Source organism: Maniola hyperantus, chromosome 10 (assembly GCF_902806685.2).
Source record: "Maniola hyperantus chromosome 10, iAphHyp1.2, whole genome shotgun sequence".
NCBI lineage: Eukaryota > Metazoa > Arthropoda > Insecta > Lepidoptera > Nymphalidae > Maniola > Maniola hyperantus.
This window is the reverse complement of record NC_048545.1, coordinates 1,559,556-1,577,927: the sequence shown is the minus strand read 5'-3', so window position 1 is coordinate 1,577,927 and position 18,372 is coordinate 1,559,556. Positions and strand designations below refer to the sequence as shown.

At 36.7% G+C, this 18,372-nt stretch overlaps 1 protein-coding gene across 3 annotated transcripts in view; it reads left to right on the top strand.

Moving 5' to 3' along the window:
• Positions 1-18,372, top strand: part of LOC117985879 (scavenger receptor class B member 1-like) — a 72,288-nt gene that overhangs the window by 27,373 nt on the left and 26,543 nt on the right. For all 3 annotated transcript variants that reach the window (XM_034972684.2, XM_034972685.2, XM_069501398.1), the window contains exons 3-5: positions 3,043-3,134; positions 13,741-13,904; positions 16,273-16,420. In XM_034972684.2, the coding sequence (XP_034828575.1) occupies positions 3,043-3,134; positions 13,741-13,904; positions 16,273-16,420 (404 nt within the window). The remainder of the gene's footprint in view (positions 1-3,042; positions 3,135-13,740; positions 13,905-16,272; positions 16,421-18,372) is intronic.

Here is an 18,372-nt window from a genome sequence, read left to right as displayed (position 1 = left end):
TCTCCTCAGAAAGCTCAGAGTTTAGTTAGGAAATTGGCGGTGTTCACCTCCGAGGTGCGGAGGTGAACACCGCCAATTTCCTAACTAAACTCTGAGCTAGAGAATGTCTCAACAGAAAAACTCAATACTTATTTTTGAGCCGACCCGGGAATCGAAACCAGGACCTCGTCATCCGCAGTTGATGCTAACCACTAGACCAACTAGGTGAACGTACTAATTAGGTCGACGGTTCAAACCCCGCCCGTTGGACTCTTGTCGTACCTATTCCTAGTACAAGCTTGACGCTTAGTTGGAGGATAAAGGGGAATATTAGTCGTTTAACATGGCTAATATTCTTTAAAAAATCTCTTTCCCAGATCCTGGCTGAAAATCAGCGTTGTATGCTCTTGTCTGTTAAACACTAGCGGATGCCCGCGTGTATTTGGGTTCTTAAAAATCCCGTGGGAACTCTTTGATTTCTCGGGATAAAAAGTAGCCTATATCCTATATCACTCTTCAGATATTTATCTATACCCATGCAAAAATCACGTCAATCCGTTGCACCGTTGCGACATGATTGAAGGATAAACCAACAAGCCAACAAACAAACACACTTTCGCGTTTATAATAAGGGTACTGATTAATATGTGTGTGTATGTGTTTGTGTGTTTTTCTGTGTATAAGATGTGTGAATGGATTATTTCAAAGTTACGATGTCTTCCGTGTCACTATAAGAAAGTGCCTTGAGCCATTGCGTTAAGTACTTTACACGTTCGTTGATTCGCGGGGTAAATATTTAAATGATAAGTAGTCGAACTGTCGCCCTAAACCATTTCTTGGGCGTAGTAACTAGCAATTTATTCTTTTCATTTACGGTATGAATATAAATTAACTATTGGTATGTAGGAAATCGTTAATAAATATAAATTGTATTGACGACTTTATGACTTTTTTCAATTGCATTCTTACGAGATCCGGCATGTGGTTATCCTGAAGATGGTACATAAAATTTTATTATAGACGATTACTTTTTCATTACCATAACAATATAGGAAAAGTTTATTGTTTTAAATTTGCATTTACTATGTTAATTTATAATTTTCTAAATTGACCATGTAATTAACAATGACATTGTAATATTATGTATCTTCTTCTAAATATATAAAAGGAAAAGGTGACTGACTGACTGACTGACTGATCTATCAACACACAGCTCAAACTACTGGACGGATCGGGCTGAAATTTAGCATATTATGTCGTACACATCCGCTAAGAAAGGATTTTTGAAAACTCAACCCCTAAGGGTGTTTGAATGTGTAGTTCACGTAGACGAAGCCGCAGGCATAAGTTAGTAATATTTAATTTAATTTTAATTTAATTTGTACCAAAACCATTTATTTTTATAACTATTAACACAGTAAAGAGAAAAAGAGAGTAAAAGTGGACAGGGTAGCACTTATCTCTATGAGAGATTTCTACCAGTGACCCTTGGCAGTGCGAGAGGTTGTAGAGGGAGTAGAATAGGTAATAGAAAGTAATTCATGAAAAGAACATAACTATGTTATATTATTCAACTAGCGACCCGCCCTGGCTTCGCATGGGTGCAATGTAGATACTAATGTGGTGTCAGTGAGGAGTAATTCTTCCGACATTTTGTTCAAATATCGTCATATTTCAACAAATTAACACAAACCAATATTAAACTATACCTATAAACCTTCCTCTTGAATCATTCTATCTATTGGTGAAAACCGCATTAAAATCCGTTGCGTAGTTTAAAAGATCTACGCATTCATATATACAGACAGCGGGAAGCGACTTTATTTTATACTATATACATTTTTATATTAGGAAAAGGCAAACGCATCAATGGAGTCACGTCCATAAAACAATTTAATAAAATGACATTAGGTATTGAAGTAGGTATAATTAGAGGATTGAGTTGTTCCGCTTTACTACCGACTTTAAATTAACATATTTATCGCATAACATTACGATGATATATGATTAAGTATGTGTTCATAAAAAATAATGAATAGTTAAACATCGCGTTTAATTTTTTATTTATGTTTTTTTTTTGTAATTTACTAACATACTACAACATACCTACTCACAACAATATAGGGTAAGATTTTAAGAGGGACTACTAGAGACAATCCAATCTAATCTAATCTAAATCAGCCTGTGCTGTCCCACATTTGGGCAAAGGGCTCCCTCCGATCCTTCCACCGTTTCCTATTTCGCGCCTCTTCATGCGAAGTAACTGTAAAATTATCTAATTCATCACGGCAACTTCGCCTCGGCCGACCATGATGGCGTTTAAGGTACATTATCTTAAACTAAGTAGATGGTGCACCACAACTTCATCCGCGTAAGTTTCAGTTTTTTAAAACTCCCGTGGGAACTCTGTTTTGCCAGTATTAGGTACCCATTTTATCTGTCTATGGGATGTTCCGAATAGATAATGCCCGCAAATCCTACCTAGTTTTTTTAAAAGCAGCCTATGGAACTTCCCCAGCATTCAAGCTTTCTCTGTAGGTACCTAAAAACTTTCGTCAAAAATAGATAGACCGTGAAAAATTTCACGGTTCCGCATATTTATAATATAAGTATGGATGCTCGAACTCAAACTCAAATTCAAAGCATTTATTCAAAACTAGCTGCCCCGGCGAACTTCGTACCGTCTAACACTCTAACAGTCAATTATTTTTCAGGCAATTTTTAAACTTTTCTCTCCGTAAGAACCATTCCCGTACTTCAAGGAATAGGTATTATGAAAAAAGAATTAGCGAAATCGGTTCAGCTGTTCTCGAGATTTGCGTTCAGCAACACATTTAGCGATTCATTTTTATATATAAAGATAATGATGGGTTATATATTATAATGAATTACCTTAACTTAAAACTAAAGCTGCGAGAGTTCCTAACGCACCCTGGTTTGAGAAGAAGCCCACAATAAACTTCAGTTGCCTATTATTTTCATTATCTTATCAGTTATCACCATTTTACAATTTCCATTTCAAAATATCGGTAACAATTTTTCAGCTAACTTTTTTTTTTTCAGAATCTGTTATCAGAGCGGTATATGGATCATTCCTAATCGTCTTCGCGATCGTGCTAGTGGCGGTTGATCCTGCCACCATAATAACAAATTGGGTAAGTTATATTTCATCTTTTTGATCATCAGTAGACACCAGGTGCAATCGCAAGTCAAGGGCTAAAACAATCGAATGAAAAAATCGAATAGAATCGATATAAGAAGTCGAGTAACAATAAAATATATGAAACAACTTTTTTGTAGAGTTCAGTTAACATACCAAGAAGTCAAACTAAGAAAATAGCTCTTAAATAAATAAAAAATAAATAAAACCTGCAGAGCATTAGGAGACATGGTTTGAGTTTTTAGTGTTTATTTTTTCCCAATTGTTTTTATAAATAAAATTGATACACCAATCTTACATCATAAGTGTTACTTGAAACCTGTGCTTGAAACGTTTTTACCTCTCGAAAGACGTCATAAAATAATAGTATAACAATTTCACACGAGTATTATCTCTAAACTAAAACGTGACCAAGAATTTTGAACCATGATAATCCATACTTTAATCCTTCCGTACTAATAGTATAAATATGATAGTGTGTCTGTCTGTCTTTTGCTGGTTCAACTGCTAAATCAAATTTGGCACTCCAAGCCCTCTCAGTGACTCTAAGCTTTCTTATAACCTCGGATTTTTTAGCATCAAGTTTGTCTTATCTTGGTTTTCAAGCACTGAGCAAGAGTTTCGAGAAAAAGGTTAACCGCCAAATCCAACTCGGACAACGTTCAGGAAGCTTCGAGATCAAAGGATTGTCTTTGTTTTAATTTATAGACTAGCTTGGCTGCAGTCAGACCTGCTGAGCGCGCTTGCCTAGAAGATGCCTATTCACTATTGACTTGAAGGTAGCTACATTAAATGGAGTGAATTATTGATGAGGGAAGAGCGTTCTATATCCTAGCGTTTCGAATTAGAAATGAGGAGGCAAATCGCTTCATATCTACATGTCCGTCGAATCTCGATTTTCTAAAAAAGATTATTAGCCAAGTTAATTGCTGACTAATATTCCCCTTTCCCTACAATTAAGCGTAAAGCTTGTGCTAGGAGTAGGTACGAGAATAGTGCAACGGGTAGGATTTGAACCGCCAACCTTTCGGTTTTCAGTCCGCTCCTTTAACCGTTCAGCTATCGAGGCTCTCTTACATTTATGTACAGGTGCAGGCCTTGAATCGTCAAGGATGAGGAAGGCCTTGCGGATGGTCTACCGGAAATCCTCTTACTCGAGCGAAGTCAGGGAGGGGCATCCAGTCATGTTTTAAAATTAATCGGGCTTGGCTTTCGTGCGTCACAAAAGTTTAACTGACACAGACTAATGATAATTAGCAGTATGTGTTACCTCTGAGGCTCTGAAGTCTGAACCGTTTATTGGTATGCGATTGACGCATTTTTATTGCCTTCGCGTTACCTTAGAATTGATTTAAAAATTTGGTTTTTTGTGATATGATTTATTGATTGACATTTTTAAGGTACGCCGAGTAATGAGCCTTAGAATTATGTTTTGTGTAAAAACTCTAAAGATTTTAGTGTTATACCGCAGAATATATAACTAAATTATTAAATATACTAACATAAGAAACTAAGTAGGTATGCAACTTCACTATATTGTGTCTTTTTTGTATTTTTCTAGATTTGGGTTTGTTGTAATAATAATTTTTGTAACAATTTTTTAAGCAAATGTTGTGTTTACTTACTTGTAAATAGCCACTACTTTTAGTAAACTTAACATTTTTAGGGTTCCGTACCTCAAAAGGAAAAACGGAACCCTTATAGGATCACTTTGTTGTCTGTCTGTCTGTCTGTCAAGAAACCTACAGGGTACTTCCCGTTGACCTAGAATCATGAAATTTGGCAGGTTAGGTAGATTATAGCTGACATTTTGGGAAAAATCTGAAAACCGTGAATTTAGGGTTAGATCACACAAAAATTAAATTGTGGTCATGAACTAATAATTAGTATTTTCAACTTAATTGTGTAACTTAACTTTCGAAGTGAGATAACTATATCAAGTGGGGTATCATATGAAAGGTACCTGTACATTCTAAAACAGATTTTTATTTATTTTTATACATCATAGTTTTGAATTATCGTGCAAAATGTCGAAAAAATACGACTGTAGTACGGAACCCTCATTGCGCGAGCCTGACTCGCACTTGGCTGGTTTTTGAAAAAGTACCTACCTACTAAGTAATTTGAATGTACCTTTAAGTCAAAGTAGCAAATAATTAATATGTTCAATTTTCAAAGTAAGATAACTTATACCAAGTAGGATAATGAAAGGCCTTTACCTGTAGATTCTAAAACAGATTTTTATTTATTTTTATACATACATAACAGTTTTGATTTATCGTGCAAAATGTCGAACCAAATACCCGAGTACGGAATCCTCGGTGCGCGAGTCTGACTCGCACTTGGCCGGTTTTATTTCACATCTTGAAAAGAACATTTGCTGAGCCTAGTGAATGACGTCGGTCTCCTATCCGGGATTTAACCTGGGCACCCACCTTTGACTTTTCGGAGTTATGTTCGTTTTAAGCAACGGTAAATGAAAACATCGCGAGGAAATCTATATGCCTGAGAGTTCCCTAAAATGTTTTCAAAGTGTGTGAAGTATGCACATCTCCACTTGGCCAGGTGGACTATGGCCTAAACCTCTCTCATCCTAAGAGGAGACCCGTGCTCTGTAGTAAGCCGGCGGTCTTATCATAAGCCTAATAAGTTGGCCTACATGAAATAAATATTTTTATCAATTTTTTTTTCATTTTGAAACCATTATAATGCTTTGATTAGCTGTCACAGTGCTGTAAAAAATGTTACAAAAAATATATAATATGTTCTGTATCAAATCTTTTAGTTTTTAAAAGCTTGTTAAAGTCAAGCTATAGGTAAAAAGTTAAGTGGGTAGGTAGGTATGTCAAATTGCAATTCCATATTGAAGCAGGCAAAAACTGCTTAGCTTAATTTTGTAACATTAAATAAATTTTAGCCGTTTAAAACTCAGTTTAGTTTTTATCCTACCTTTTAGGGCTGCTGCTTTAATATTTTTAAAACAAAAAATATATATTTATTTTTTATTATTAAGTATACAAAATTACAAAAAATTCAATTTTTATACGTAACTAGATGACGCCCGCGACTTCATCTGCATGGATTCAAGTTTTTAAAAATCCCGTGGGAACTGTTTGATTTTCCGGGATAAATAGTAAGTAGCCTATGTCCTTCTCCGGAACGCAAGCTATCTGTGTCAAATTTCGTCAAAATAGGTTGAACGGATGGGCCGTGAAAAGTTAGCAGACAGACAAACAGACAGACAGTCAGACACATTTTCGCATTTATAATATTAGTATGGATTGTTGACTCCAGCCGAAACTACGTACTTAGGTTTATTTGCTGGAGTCCTATCCTAAAGGCTAAAACTATAATATAATTCTACATTTTGATATTAACGACTTACTGTTTTTAATATACAATTTAGAAGGCTTGTAACTTAAGAAAAGGCTTAAGAAACATACACGGAATTTTATAGTTATCGTGTTTCTAAGCATTGAAACAGTAGCCTTATAAATATCAGATTTCAATCAAATATGGTTTAATAATGACAGAGAGTTTAATGATTTTTTACACTGATCGACCTAGTAAATTGTTAGAAGTTGCCTTTTGAAAAGTTTTGGTTTTCTTTCCTGCTCTTCTCAATAGGATCTACTTTCCTAAATGGTGAGTTTTGATCTGTCAGAAGGTGCCTATAAAGTTATATTTATTACACAACATAGAAATATTTTGATTTTAAGTTGCATTTCTAGATTGTCGATATGCCAACCCTAAGGTGATACCACAAATATAAAATTCAGCCCAAATCACTGCTTAATGATAGGTTTGTATTGCAAAACATTACCTCCACCTCAAAACAAAGGCTATTAAAAAGTACCTAACATATAGATATTTATAGCTAGGTTGTATTTAGTTGACTATGGTCAATACAAATCCTTCACTTGCTTTAACGGTGTAGGAAAACATCGTGAGGAAACCTGCATGCCTCAGAGTTCTTCATAATGTTCTCAAAGGTGTGTCGTCATCATCATCATGATCAACAACGGGAAGTACCCTGTAGGTTTCTTGACAGACCGACAGACAGACAGACAAAAAAGTGATCCTAAAAATCAGTGTTATAATATTATGATATTCTTAGCTTGTTTAATTTTTCAACGACAACCACAGTGCCGTGTCGCCTAGCACAGTGGTCTTAAGTGGGAAGTCCCGGGTTCGATTAGTTAAATTGAGTTTCGGCTTAGGACGACAAAAGGCATTCCTACCCTAGGTAGCAACTAAAAGTTTGGGTTTTCACTATAAGCTCCCGGCGCATTCCTGGAAAATTGCCTAGGCTAATTGCGTTCCGCCCGTGTTCCGCCTTTGAACTATAACATAAATGAGGTACAAAATAATGAATCGGTTTTTAATAGCAATTTATTTATTAACAACTCTATTATAGTGTGTCTGTCTTGCATAAATTATCAATCGTAAACAAAATAATATTATACGTTGCCTAATTTGTATGGTAGTGTCAGCAAAATAAATAATTTATGACAGTAAATAATAAGCTCAAATTGGTATACCGTTTAAGTTCCTTTTGAATAGCTAATGATATTTTGCATTTCTTACAAAAGTAAGTGGGGTATCATATGAAAGGGCTTTACCTGTACATTCTAAAACAGATTTTTATTTATAATATTTTTTGATTTATCAAAATGTCGATAAAATACGATTGTAGTACGGAACCCTCAGTTGGCGAGACTTGACTTGGCCGGTTTTTTTTCCTTTTGAGGTACGGAATCCTAAAAAACACGTTACGAATGCTGTGACCTTAAGTGAAATAGTCAAGATTTTTATTGTTATTTGCAACTAAAATGCAATATTTTTGTCGACAGTACTAAGTCGTCGCCCGTGACCTAGTGCAGCGCGTTCACTCACCTCTCTCAGATATTACGATAAATCCGCTTTTTTTGCATGAAAGGAAAAGTAAGGTAAGTAGGCAAACGCATCCAATCTTAGGCCACATGATCACTTCCCATCAGGTGTGATCGTGGTCAAGCGTGCGTCTATAATGAATAACAAAAAAAAAAGGCAAAACTTGCAACTTGTAAGGCTCTCATGGAAGGCTCTAGTTAACGTTAACTTTTCTATAGTCAACGTTAACTTTTCTACTTGACGTTAACTTTTCTAATGAACGTTAACTGTGTGTAAATTTATCATTCAGGTTTTCGTTTTCAGTTTATAATTTAAATCACGAAAGAAGTGGAAAGACGCGATTTGGATCTTGATCCGAATTTAAAGAATTTAAATGATCACATCTACCTACTATCATAGTCATAATCATCTTCCTCAACCCATCGCCGGTGCACTATTGAGCCGTCTCTTCTCAGAATGAGTAGAGTTTGACCATAGTCCAGCATGCTGGCCAAGTGCAGTCTGGCAGAGTTCACACATTCTTTGAAGGAAAACATCGTGAGGAAACCTGCATGCCTGAGAGCTCTCCATAATGTTCTCAAAGGTGGATGAAGTCTACCAATCCGCACATGGCCAGCGTGGTAGACTATGGCCAAACCCTCACTCAGAGGAAGAACCGTGCTCTGCTGTTGTGAGTCGGCGATGGGTTGATAATAATCATAATTCATAATCATAATCATTTATTTAATTTGCACGTATATTATTTACATGGGGTCTTAAAAATTAGGTAATTAGTCAGATATCCTGCCAAGCATGGCGTGCAAAATTAATTGAACTCAGCATCTCATTTCACTGTTTTAAAATATTGTTTTGTCATCATGTCAAACTTATTAATAACTAGCTTATGCTAGCGACTTCGTCCGCGTGGACTACAAAATTTCAAAACCCTATTTCACCCCCTTAGGAGTTGAATTTTCAAAAATCCTTTCTTAGCGGATGCCTACGTCATAATAGCTATCTGCATGCCAAATTTCAGCCCGATCCGTCCAGTAGTTTGAGCTGTGCGTTGATAGATCAGTCAGTCAGTCAGTCAGTCATTCAGTCAGTCAGTCAGTCAGTCACCTTTTCCTTTTATATATATAGATCATGGATCATGAATAAGCTCTTCAATGCCTCCTCTTATATTATGTCTCCTAGTCCTGAAAAGAGCAACCGCCGAGTTTCTTGCTGGTTCTTCTCGGTAGGAAGGGCATTTCGAACCAGTGGTAGATGCATCCGACTATTCGAAAGTACTTGTAAAAGTTTATTCGAATAAAAAAGATTTTTATTTTTATTTATTTTTTATAGTCACCTTTGGAATAGTGACATCTTCTTCTAGAAAAATCATGGAAATTTTTCGTGAGTTATACCGAAGTCAAAATCCGTAATCGCACATGATTCACACATTTTATTGAAGTGTCAATGTAATAAGTTAAATGCGGATATTATGTTTTGAAAAAAATAGGCACACTAAAGGTGCTAATTTGTTACATGGATGTACCTGTGTAGATAGCCTACATTCCATTATGGTCATAATAAATATTAAAAAAAACAACTCAAAAAGGATTTTTTTACATCTGAAAATGGCGTCATACAGCCACCATATTGTTTTTTTTTTAATTACTAGCCAGTGTCTCGGGATAATGTAAGGATTCTATCGATACGCCACACATAGAAATCTATTTAGATATTAAGTATTTATGGTGGAACTAGCTTATTCCTGCGACTTCGTCCGCATGGACTACACAAATTTCAAACACCTATTTTACCCCCTTAGTGGTTGAATTTTCAAAAACTCTTTTACCGGTTGCCTACGTCATAATAGCTACCTATCTGTATGCCAAATTTCAGCCCGATCCATCCAGTAGTTTGAGCTGTGCGTTGATAGATCAGTCAGTCAGTAAGTCAGTCAGTAAGTCAGTCAGTCAGTCAGTCACCCTTTCCTTTTTAGGGTTCCGTAGTAAACAAGGAACCCTTATAGTTTCGCCATGTCCGGCCGTCTGTCCGTCCGTCCGTCCTCGGTTAATCTCAGAGACTATTAGTGCTAGAAATCTGTAATTTGGCATGGGTATAAATATTAATCACGCCGACAAAGTGGTGAAATATTTTTTTTATTTATTTAGATAAAGAAACACACTCGTATATACGTAGGAAGTTATTAGTATGCATTTTAAACACAAAGGAAATCATGAACTTAAAGGTAATAATTTTAAAGAACCTAAGTAAACTAAAAGTACTTTTTGTTGTATTGTAAAAGCTTTTAACAATAGATTTTGTTATTTTATTTGCTAAATGCAAATTTGAACGGGAAAAAGTTTATATAATAAAAAAACGTAGCTAAATAAACAATTATTTACTGTTCTTTTGTTTTATACCTATTTTTAGGTTTATTTATATTTGAAAATTCAATATTGGTTTGAACTGTCAAAGTTTTGAAATAAGCAAAAGCTCTGGATATAAAGTCTGTTAGTATATTACCTACGTGTATGTATACACACATGATACACGTAATATACCTACTAACTGAGTGACATAAATTATTAACGTATAGTTTGAAAGATTTTGCATACGTGGGCTTTCTCTATGGCATAGAAAGTATTTCTAAGACAGTAAGAAGGGATTTTTTGAATTTCTATCCAAGCGAAGTCAGTTATAGCTGTAGTTATATGTATAGTGTATATGTATAGTGTAAGTTCATGGGGTAGGGCGAGCCTTTATTTTTACGTCAAGTCAGTCCGTCAGTCTGCCATAGTCCATGCCCCTACCTCAGGACTCAGGAGCCGGTCTCAGTAAAACTGTATGTAAAACCGTTTAAATACCTAAGGGAACCAGGGGAACAGGGGAAACAGCATCAGAAAGACCCCACTGGGGTCCCCAGATAGGGAAAAAGGAATATTAGTCTTGCTGCATGTATGATATTATAATACATAGATTAATTATTGGTCTCGCTACGCTATAATATTTATTCTTAAAAAATCTAAACATGTCGACAGAAAAAAATAACTTACCTAATCTATTTATTATACTCTAATAAATTAATTACAGGGTTACCTACATAGCAAAAAAGCTTTAACAAGTTTTGATTAAATCATAATAAATAATATTGTTATTATTTATCAAGTTTACAAAAAATGTTTACGGCGTAATCAATACTAGTAATATTAATTTAGGTATTTAGATCCGTGAACAGTTACTTTGACGTATCTAGCTTTAATAATTTTAATTTACATTTTTAACAAACACCGAGGTTTTTTGTCTCTACACTGTTTTATTGATCGTAGAATAAGCTTTGGAATAAAGGTTTGTTTTCTTGGAAAATCGCTCATACTTTTACGTCAGTTTTAAGTTACAATAATTCGAAAACACACATGATTCACACTATAGAAGTGTTAATAAATTTTTGTTGCGGATATGTTTGAAAATATTTTCGATTTATTATACCTGCCCAGACTTATTATACCTGGCCAGTGCCCAGGGACCAAACATTTTACCTGTAGGTGAGCACGTTTTTAAATAAAATCATTTGAATTCAGTTTTTAACCCACTCCAAAAAGGAGGTGGTTCTCAATTCGGCCCGTTTTTTTATGTATGTACACCGATTTTTTCGAGGTTTCTGAACCAGTTTGCAAATTTTTTTTTCTTCTTCAAGATTATAACAATATGTACCTAACCTACTTAAGCTAAGCAGATTCCTAGTTCCATGGTCGCATTAGTGGAATTTCATTAATTTCACATTTTTACGTATCTACTTAATTGATACAAATAATAAACTTTTATCACTGACATAATAAGCTTTTGCAATTAGCTACATCACTGAAATCACTGAAAATAAAAAAACACAAAAGAATAAATGTTTCGCCTTTTTTGAAGATCTCCCTGGAGCACTGTGATCTTATTAGTGGGAGTCCTCGGGTTCGATTCCCGGTAGGGGCAATTTGGGATTGTCTCTGGTCTGGTTTAGTGGGGCGGCCTTCAGTTGCACTACTTACCATCATATTGGCAAAGTCGTTCCGCGAAGCGATTAACCTACCTTGTCGTACCTACATTGTCTTGTAGAAACCAATAAGGGGATAAGTAAGGATGGGTTTAATAAAAAACTTCCATAGCCCTTCCAACAAGTTAGCCCGTTTCTCTAAGCCTGAAATCTATAGAGTGCACTTTAACTTTCCTCAGACTTAAGTCACTGTTAAAATGAGACAGCGTTATATCGCTGACATACATTTGTTTCGTTTTAACTTAAGATTAAATCTGAGCAAAGTCAAAGTACGCTCTATAGATCTCGGCCTTAGACTGCATCATCACTTACCATCAGGTGAGATCACAGTTACAAGCTTACTTGTACGTAAGAGGAAAAAAATTCCCAAAAAATTTCAAGAATATTATTGTGAAATCGCTTTGTCATAAAACTAATAAGTACTTGATCAATTCGATTAAAGTTCTATTAAATCAAGCTTTTAAAATATGCAGTTGGAACTTTGAAACCAAGTCAAGGCGACCTCACTGGACTGTGAGCCCTTGGATGCCTCATACTTAACATTATTAAAGCCTCTTACTTTGCCCTTGTTAACAAAATAAAAACCGGCCAAGTACGAGTCAGGCTCGCGCAACGAGGATTCCGTTCTACAGTCTGTTTTAGAATGCGCAGGTGAAGACCTTTCATATGATACCCCACTTGGTATAGTTATCTTACTTCGAAAATTGAAAATACTTATTATTAGTTCATGACCACAATTTAATTTTTTTTGTGTGATGCAACCACAAATTCACGTTTTTCAGATTTTGCCCCAAATGTCAGCTACAAGTTCTAGGTTAACGGGAAGTACCCTGTAGGTTTCTTGACAGACCGACAGACAGACAGACAGCAAAGTGATCCTATAAGGGTTCCGTTTTTCCTTTTGAGGTACGGAACCCTAATTAAATATTTTCATTCTTGGGTAGGTATATATATGTGTGAATGGATTGTATAAAACATGGGATAGTTGAAATAGAAACGTGGTACTTACCTATAACATATTCGTAATTTTAATTATATTTATTTTGCTCATATTACTCATATTAAGCTTATCCCGTGACTATTTCATAAATTTTCGTGTATATAATAAGCCGTAAAATATGTCTCAAATTTACTATATAAATATATTTGAGACATATTTTTATATAATATATTTGATATCTCTACATAGTATAAAATAAAGTCGCTTCCCGCTGTCTGTATGTTTGAACGCGTAGATCTTTTAAACTACGCAACGGATTTTAATGCAGTTTTCACCAACAGAAAAAGTTATTCAAGAGAAAGGTTTATAGGTATAGTTTAAAGCGAGGTTTAGACTAACAAGAACTTCTTGCAAGTTATTCCGCAAGTACCTACTTGCAGAATTGTTTACACTACGAGCAATATTGTACATGTAGATACATACCTACATTTGTGACTTGCGGCAAGTCCAGCAAGTTACAAAACTTGCAGAATTGAGCTTGACGTGATTGTTTACACGGTAGAAATAGCTTGCGGAAGTAAACTTCTGCAAGTTTTGTTGCTAATCTAAACCTCGCTTTATATTGGTTTGCGTTGATCTTCATTGCACCAATGCGAAGCCGGGGCGGGTCGCTATTAATTAAGAAGCATAGATTAATTATTGGTCTCGCTCCGCTAGAAGATTGAATTTTGACTTAAGTATACCTTTTGTTCACAGTATCTGGACGTACAAGAGGGCAAGTTAATCTACCGGATGTGGAACAAACCGACGTACGAGGTGTTTTCCGATGTATTCGTGTTCAACTACACTAATGTAGACCAATACTTGAGTGGTGACGACACCCAATTGCAGTTGGAAGAGATTGGACCATTTCGGTTTCGGTAAGTTTTTCAAGTGCTTATGTCCAACCCCACCCATTAATCGTTGGGAGATCTGCACTCGAAATTGTAGACGAATATATACACCTAGGACACACAATCCAGTTGGGTAGGTTCAATTTCAAGAAGGAGGTTAGCCGGCGAATCCAACTCGGTTGGGCATCGTTAAGGAAGCTTCGTGATGTCTTCTTGTCCAAAATTCCTCAGTGCTTGAAGACCAAAGTCTTCGAACAGTGCGTGTTGCCAGTGATGACATATGGATCCGAGACATGGTCGCTAGCTATGGGCCTTATAAGAAAGCTCAGAGTCACTCAGCGGGTGATGGAGCTATGCTTGGAGTTTCTCTACGTGATCAAATCAGAAATGAGGAGATCCGTAGGAGAACTTAACCGACATAGCTCAACAGGTTTCGAAGCTGAAGTGGCAATGGGCGGGGCACATAGTTCGTAAAACCATTTTATAATTGTACATTTTAACTTTGAAATAACTTTATCGATTGTCCTTCATTCCTAATAAATTTGAACTTTAAAAGGTACGGTCTGTAATATGAACCTATGTTACAGTGGCGTGCACGGGGTTCAAAGCTAGGGTAAGCAGTAGTTAGGAAGGTATACCTACTTACATTGAGCATTAAGCTATTTCAACTAGGGTAGGATAAGGCTAGCTTTAAGTTTTATTGTATTAAAAAAAAAAAAAAAACTAGGGTAACCATTTCTTACTTTACTTTACTTTATTTATGCAGTTGCTTTTAAGCCCCGTTAGGGCATTGCAAAGTTAGGTACATTAACAATACATACATGCTAAATATATAATTATTATACAATTACATACAAACTCTTGGGTAAGCAGTGTTTGTATGCCTCTATGAGCTGCACACCACTGCTATGTTATTAGATTGCGGTACGCAGTCGAAGGTAACGATAGAGGCCCTTTTACTAATTTAGCATTGAATTTTATAATTCTCATTATACATAGTTTTAGTATAAAGACTATTATGAATTGATTACATAATAATCTATATAAATAAATATATGTATATTTTATGGTCCTTCATTCCTGGGTGTGAACTATGGACCTACGCTATTAGACTGGTATACAGTTAAAGGAAACGCGTAGAGGCCCTTATTTAGCATTGAATTTTATAATCCTCATAAAAGTTTTAATATACTTATGAATTAATAACATAATAATCTATATTAATAAATATATTTATTACAAATCGACATTTTTATCGACATTTAAGGCTTTAATTCATTAGCCTGCAAGCAATTTTAATTGACTTATTGATTGATTTAGATATTACCTATTATTTACTACATCCATTATTAAGATTTATCAATTCATATCATTATTCAAAATGAACCATTATTGAAATTGTAAATCTCCAAAACTTAACATTTTTTAGGGTTCCGTACCTCAAAAGGAAAAACAGAACCCTTATAGGATCACTTTGTTGTCTGTCTGTCTGTCAAGAAACCTACAGGGTACTTCCCGTTGACCTCGAATCATGAAATTTGGCAGGTAGGTAGATCTTATAGCTGACATTTGGGGAAAAATCTGAAAACCGTGAATTTAGGGTTAGAACACACAAAAGAAATTAAATTGTCATGAACTAATAATTAGTATTTTCAACTTTCGAAATGAGTGACTTTATCAAGTGGGGTATCGTATGAAAGGTCTTCACCTGTACATTCTAAAACAGATTTTTATTTATTTTTATGCATCATAGTTTTTGAATTATCTTGCATAATGTCGAAAAAATACTACTGTGGTACGGAACCCTCGGTGCGCGAGCCTGACTCGCACTTGGCCGGTTTTTTTTGACGAAACACGACGCGAGTAGGTATTTTCAAGAATGGTATGTCTCACGCGGCGTCGCGGCTTCCTCGTGAAATATAGAGATTGCAATTTGCAAGTCTAGGCATTTGCCTACATTTTATTCTTGAAATATTGTTTCGGGCGATAAAGTTTTTACCCCCCGAACGTTAACAAAATTAGAAAATTTTGGTCTTATTAGATTCATCATCATCATAGCCTAGTGGTTAGGACGTCCGCCTTCTAATCGGAGGTCGGGGGTTCGATCCCGGGCACGCACCTCTAACTTTTCGGAGTTATGTGTGTTTTAATTAAGTAAATATCACTTGCTTTACCGGTGAAGGAAAACATCGTGAGAAAACCTGCATGCCTGAGAGTTCTCCATAATGTTCTCAAAGGTGTGTGAAGTCTACCAATCCGCACATGGCCAGCGTGGTAGACTATGGCCTAAACCCCTTCTCACTCTGAGAGGAGACCCGTGCTCTGTAGTGCGCCGGCGATGGGTTGATCATGATGATGATGATGAAGTACCAACATTATTATTATTTATTCACAGAGAAATAAGAGAGAACGAAAATATGACAATAGACCGGGAGCGGGGGGTGATGACCATGAACCCAACGATGCGGCTCGAGTTCCTGCCCGACGACTCTGTGGCGCACTACAAGGATGTGCAGATCCTGGTGCCCAACGTCGCTTTACTTGTAAGTTATCTATTAATAATATTAACAAGACGACGCAGGAAGACGCAGTGTTGGAAGACCCCCACTAGGTGGACGGACGACATCAGACGAGTCGCAAGGAGCCGCTGGATTCAGGAGGCGCAAGACAGTGGCGTGTGGAAGTCCCTACAAGAGACCTATGTCCAGCAGTAGATCGGTTGATGATGATGATGATGAATATTAACAATTGCCAAAGAGTCTTAGTGCTAAAAAAATTACGAGACATTTCAGCGCGTTTAATTGTATAAATAGTCTCTGGTTAAAAGCTTCATCTGGTGACAAAAGGGCAAGCTGATTTTTGCGCAAAGGATCAGCCTGGTTCCACTGCGGAAATGCAGCCAGTAATCTTGGCTGAACATCAGGAGGAGAAGGATCAGTCAGTCAGTCAGCTTTTCCTTTTATATATATATATATAGATATGTAGATAACTATGGTACAAATCGCTCAAACTCAATAGCTCAACCGGTATAGGAGTGGACTGAAAACCGAAAGGTCGAAGGTTCAAACCCCGCCCGTTGCACTATTGTCGTACCTACTCCTAGCACAAGCCTGACGCTTAATTGGAGAGGAAAAGGGCATATTAGTCATTTCATATGGCTAATATTCTTTTTTTAAAAAAAAATTATATGTATTGCTATACCCCTTCCAAATGAATCCGCTTTCATCTCAGACTGAATCGTCACTTACCACCAGGCAACATTGGATCCCTTGGTACAGAGTACAGACCAACACCTATTATAAACGCCTAATAGCCGAACACCCTCTATACGCTTAGCATAAAAGTCGGCCCACGCCCGCTCGGTACCCTCATTCCGCACATTGTCTTGATTACGTGATTCTTGAGTATACCAATCACAATAAAGCATTCTCACCTGTCCCCCGCCAACCTGTTCCGCCTGATCGCGAGGAAGAGGGCCCGGTTTACTACCAGGACTTCGTTGCTTCGGCAGAAAACTTCGGCAAGCTACGGGAGTTGGCGCATCACTGGCATAAGAGGAGGAACAGCTCGGACCGTGATCGTGGACCAGTGGGTGTTTGAGGAAGGATCCGGACCGCGGGGCACGCGGGGATCTGCGTGTTGTGTACGTCTGCCCCAGAAAGGGGAGAAAGACCAATTAGGGACAAGGACAGGAAAGAAAGAATTTGTAGGGAGTCAAGAAGGCGCCCCGGGAAAGAGCCACCGAGCAAGTACCGAACGGGCGCCCTCCCGCGTTTCGGCCCATATAACCGCGAGGTTGGTGGGGCCATGGGAAGTGGTGGGTTGACCCCGCCAACATTTTACGATTTTATTTTTATACAAAACCTTGTATATGCGTACTCTTGAGGTTGAATTCTCTGCGATCAAGGGCTAACTTGTCAGTACTTTGCAGTGTTGTGCAATGTAGATGTATATGGGATCAAAATCTCCTCTCTTGTACCATTAATTTGTAGATATATACGGTCTTCTTGAGCAACAAGCTTTTTGTTGTTTCGAGACCAGGTCAGTTCAAGGGTCATTGCGAAAAGCGTTACATAACGCTTTAAGGGCCATTAAAGTTATCCGAGTACATTTTTTTTACATTACAAGTTTTTTTAACTAGCCATGTTATCCAGTAGATAATATGTGGTTGAGAGCCTGTATTATAACCTTTAAACTTAATAATATAAACTTTATCTAACGGATTTTGACGTTTTGACAGATTTTCAATACAAAAACTGACATAATGCTAAATTTATCCGTCAGATAAAATTTTTCTAGGAGAAACAGGCCCTAAATCTTGTAACTGAGTTGTAGTCCAGTGCCCAAAAAAAGCATTTCTTATTTCATTATTAGCTATAAATGCGAAAATGTGTCTGTTTTGTTACCTTTTTAACAATTTTGGAGCGGAGAGATTGTGCCCCGAAGGCAGCTGAAATAGGTTACTTCCTATCCCAGAAAATTAGAGTTTCCACGA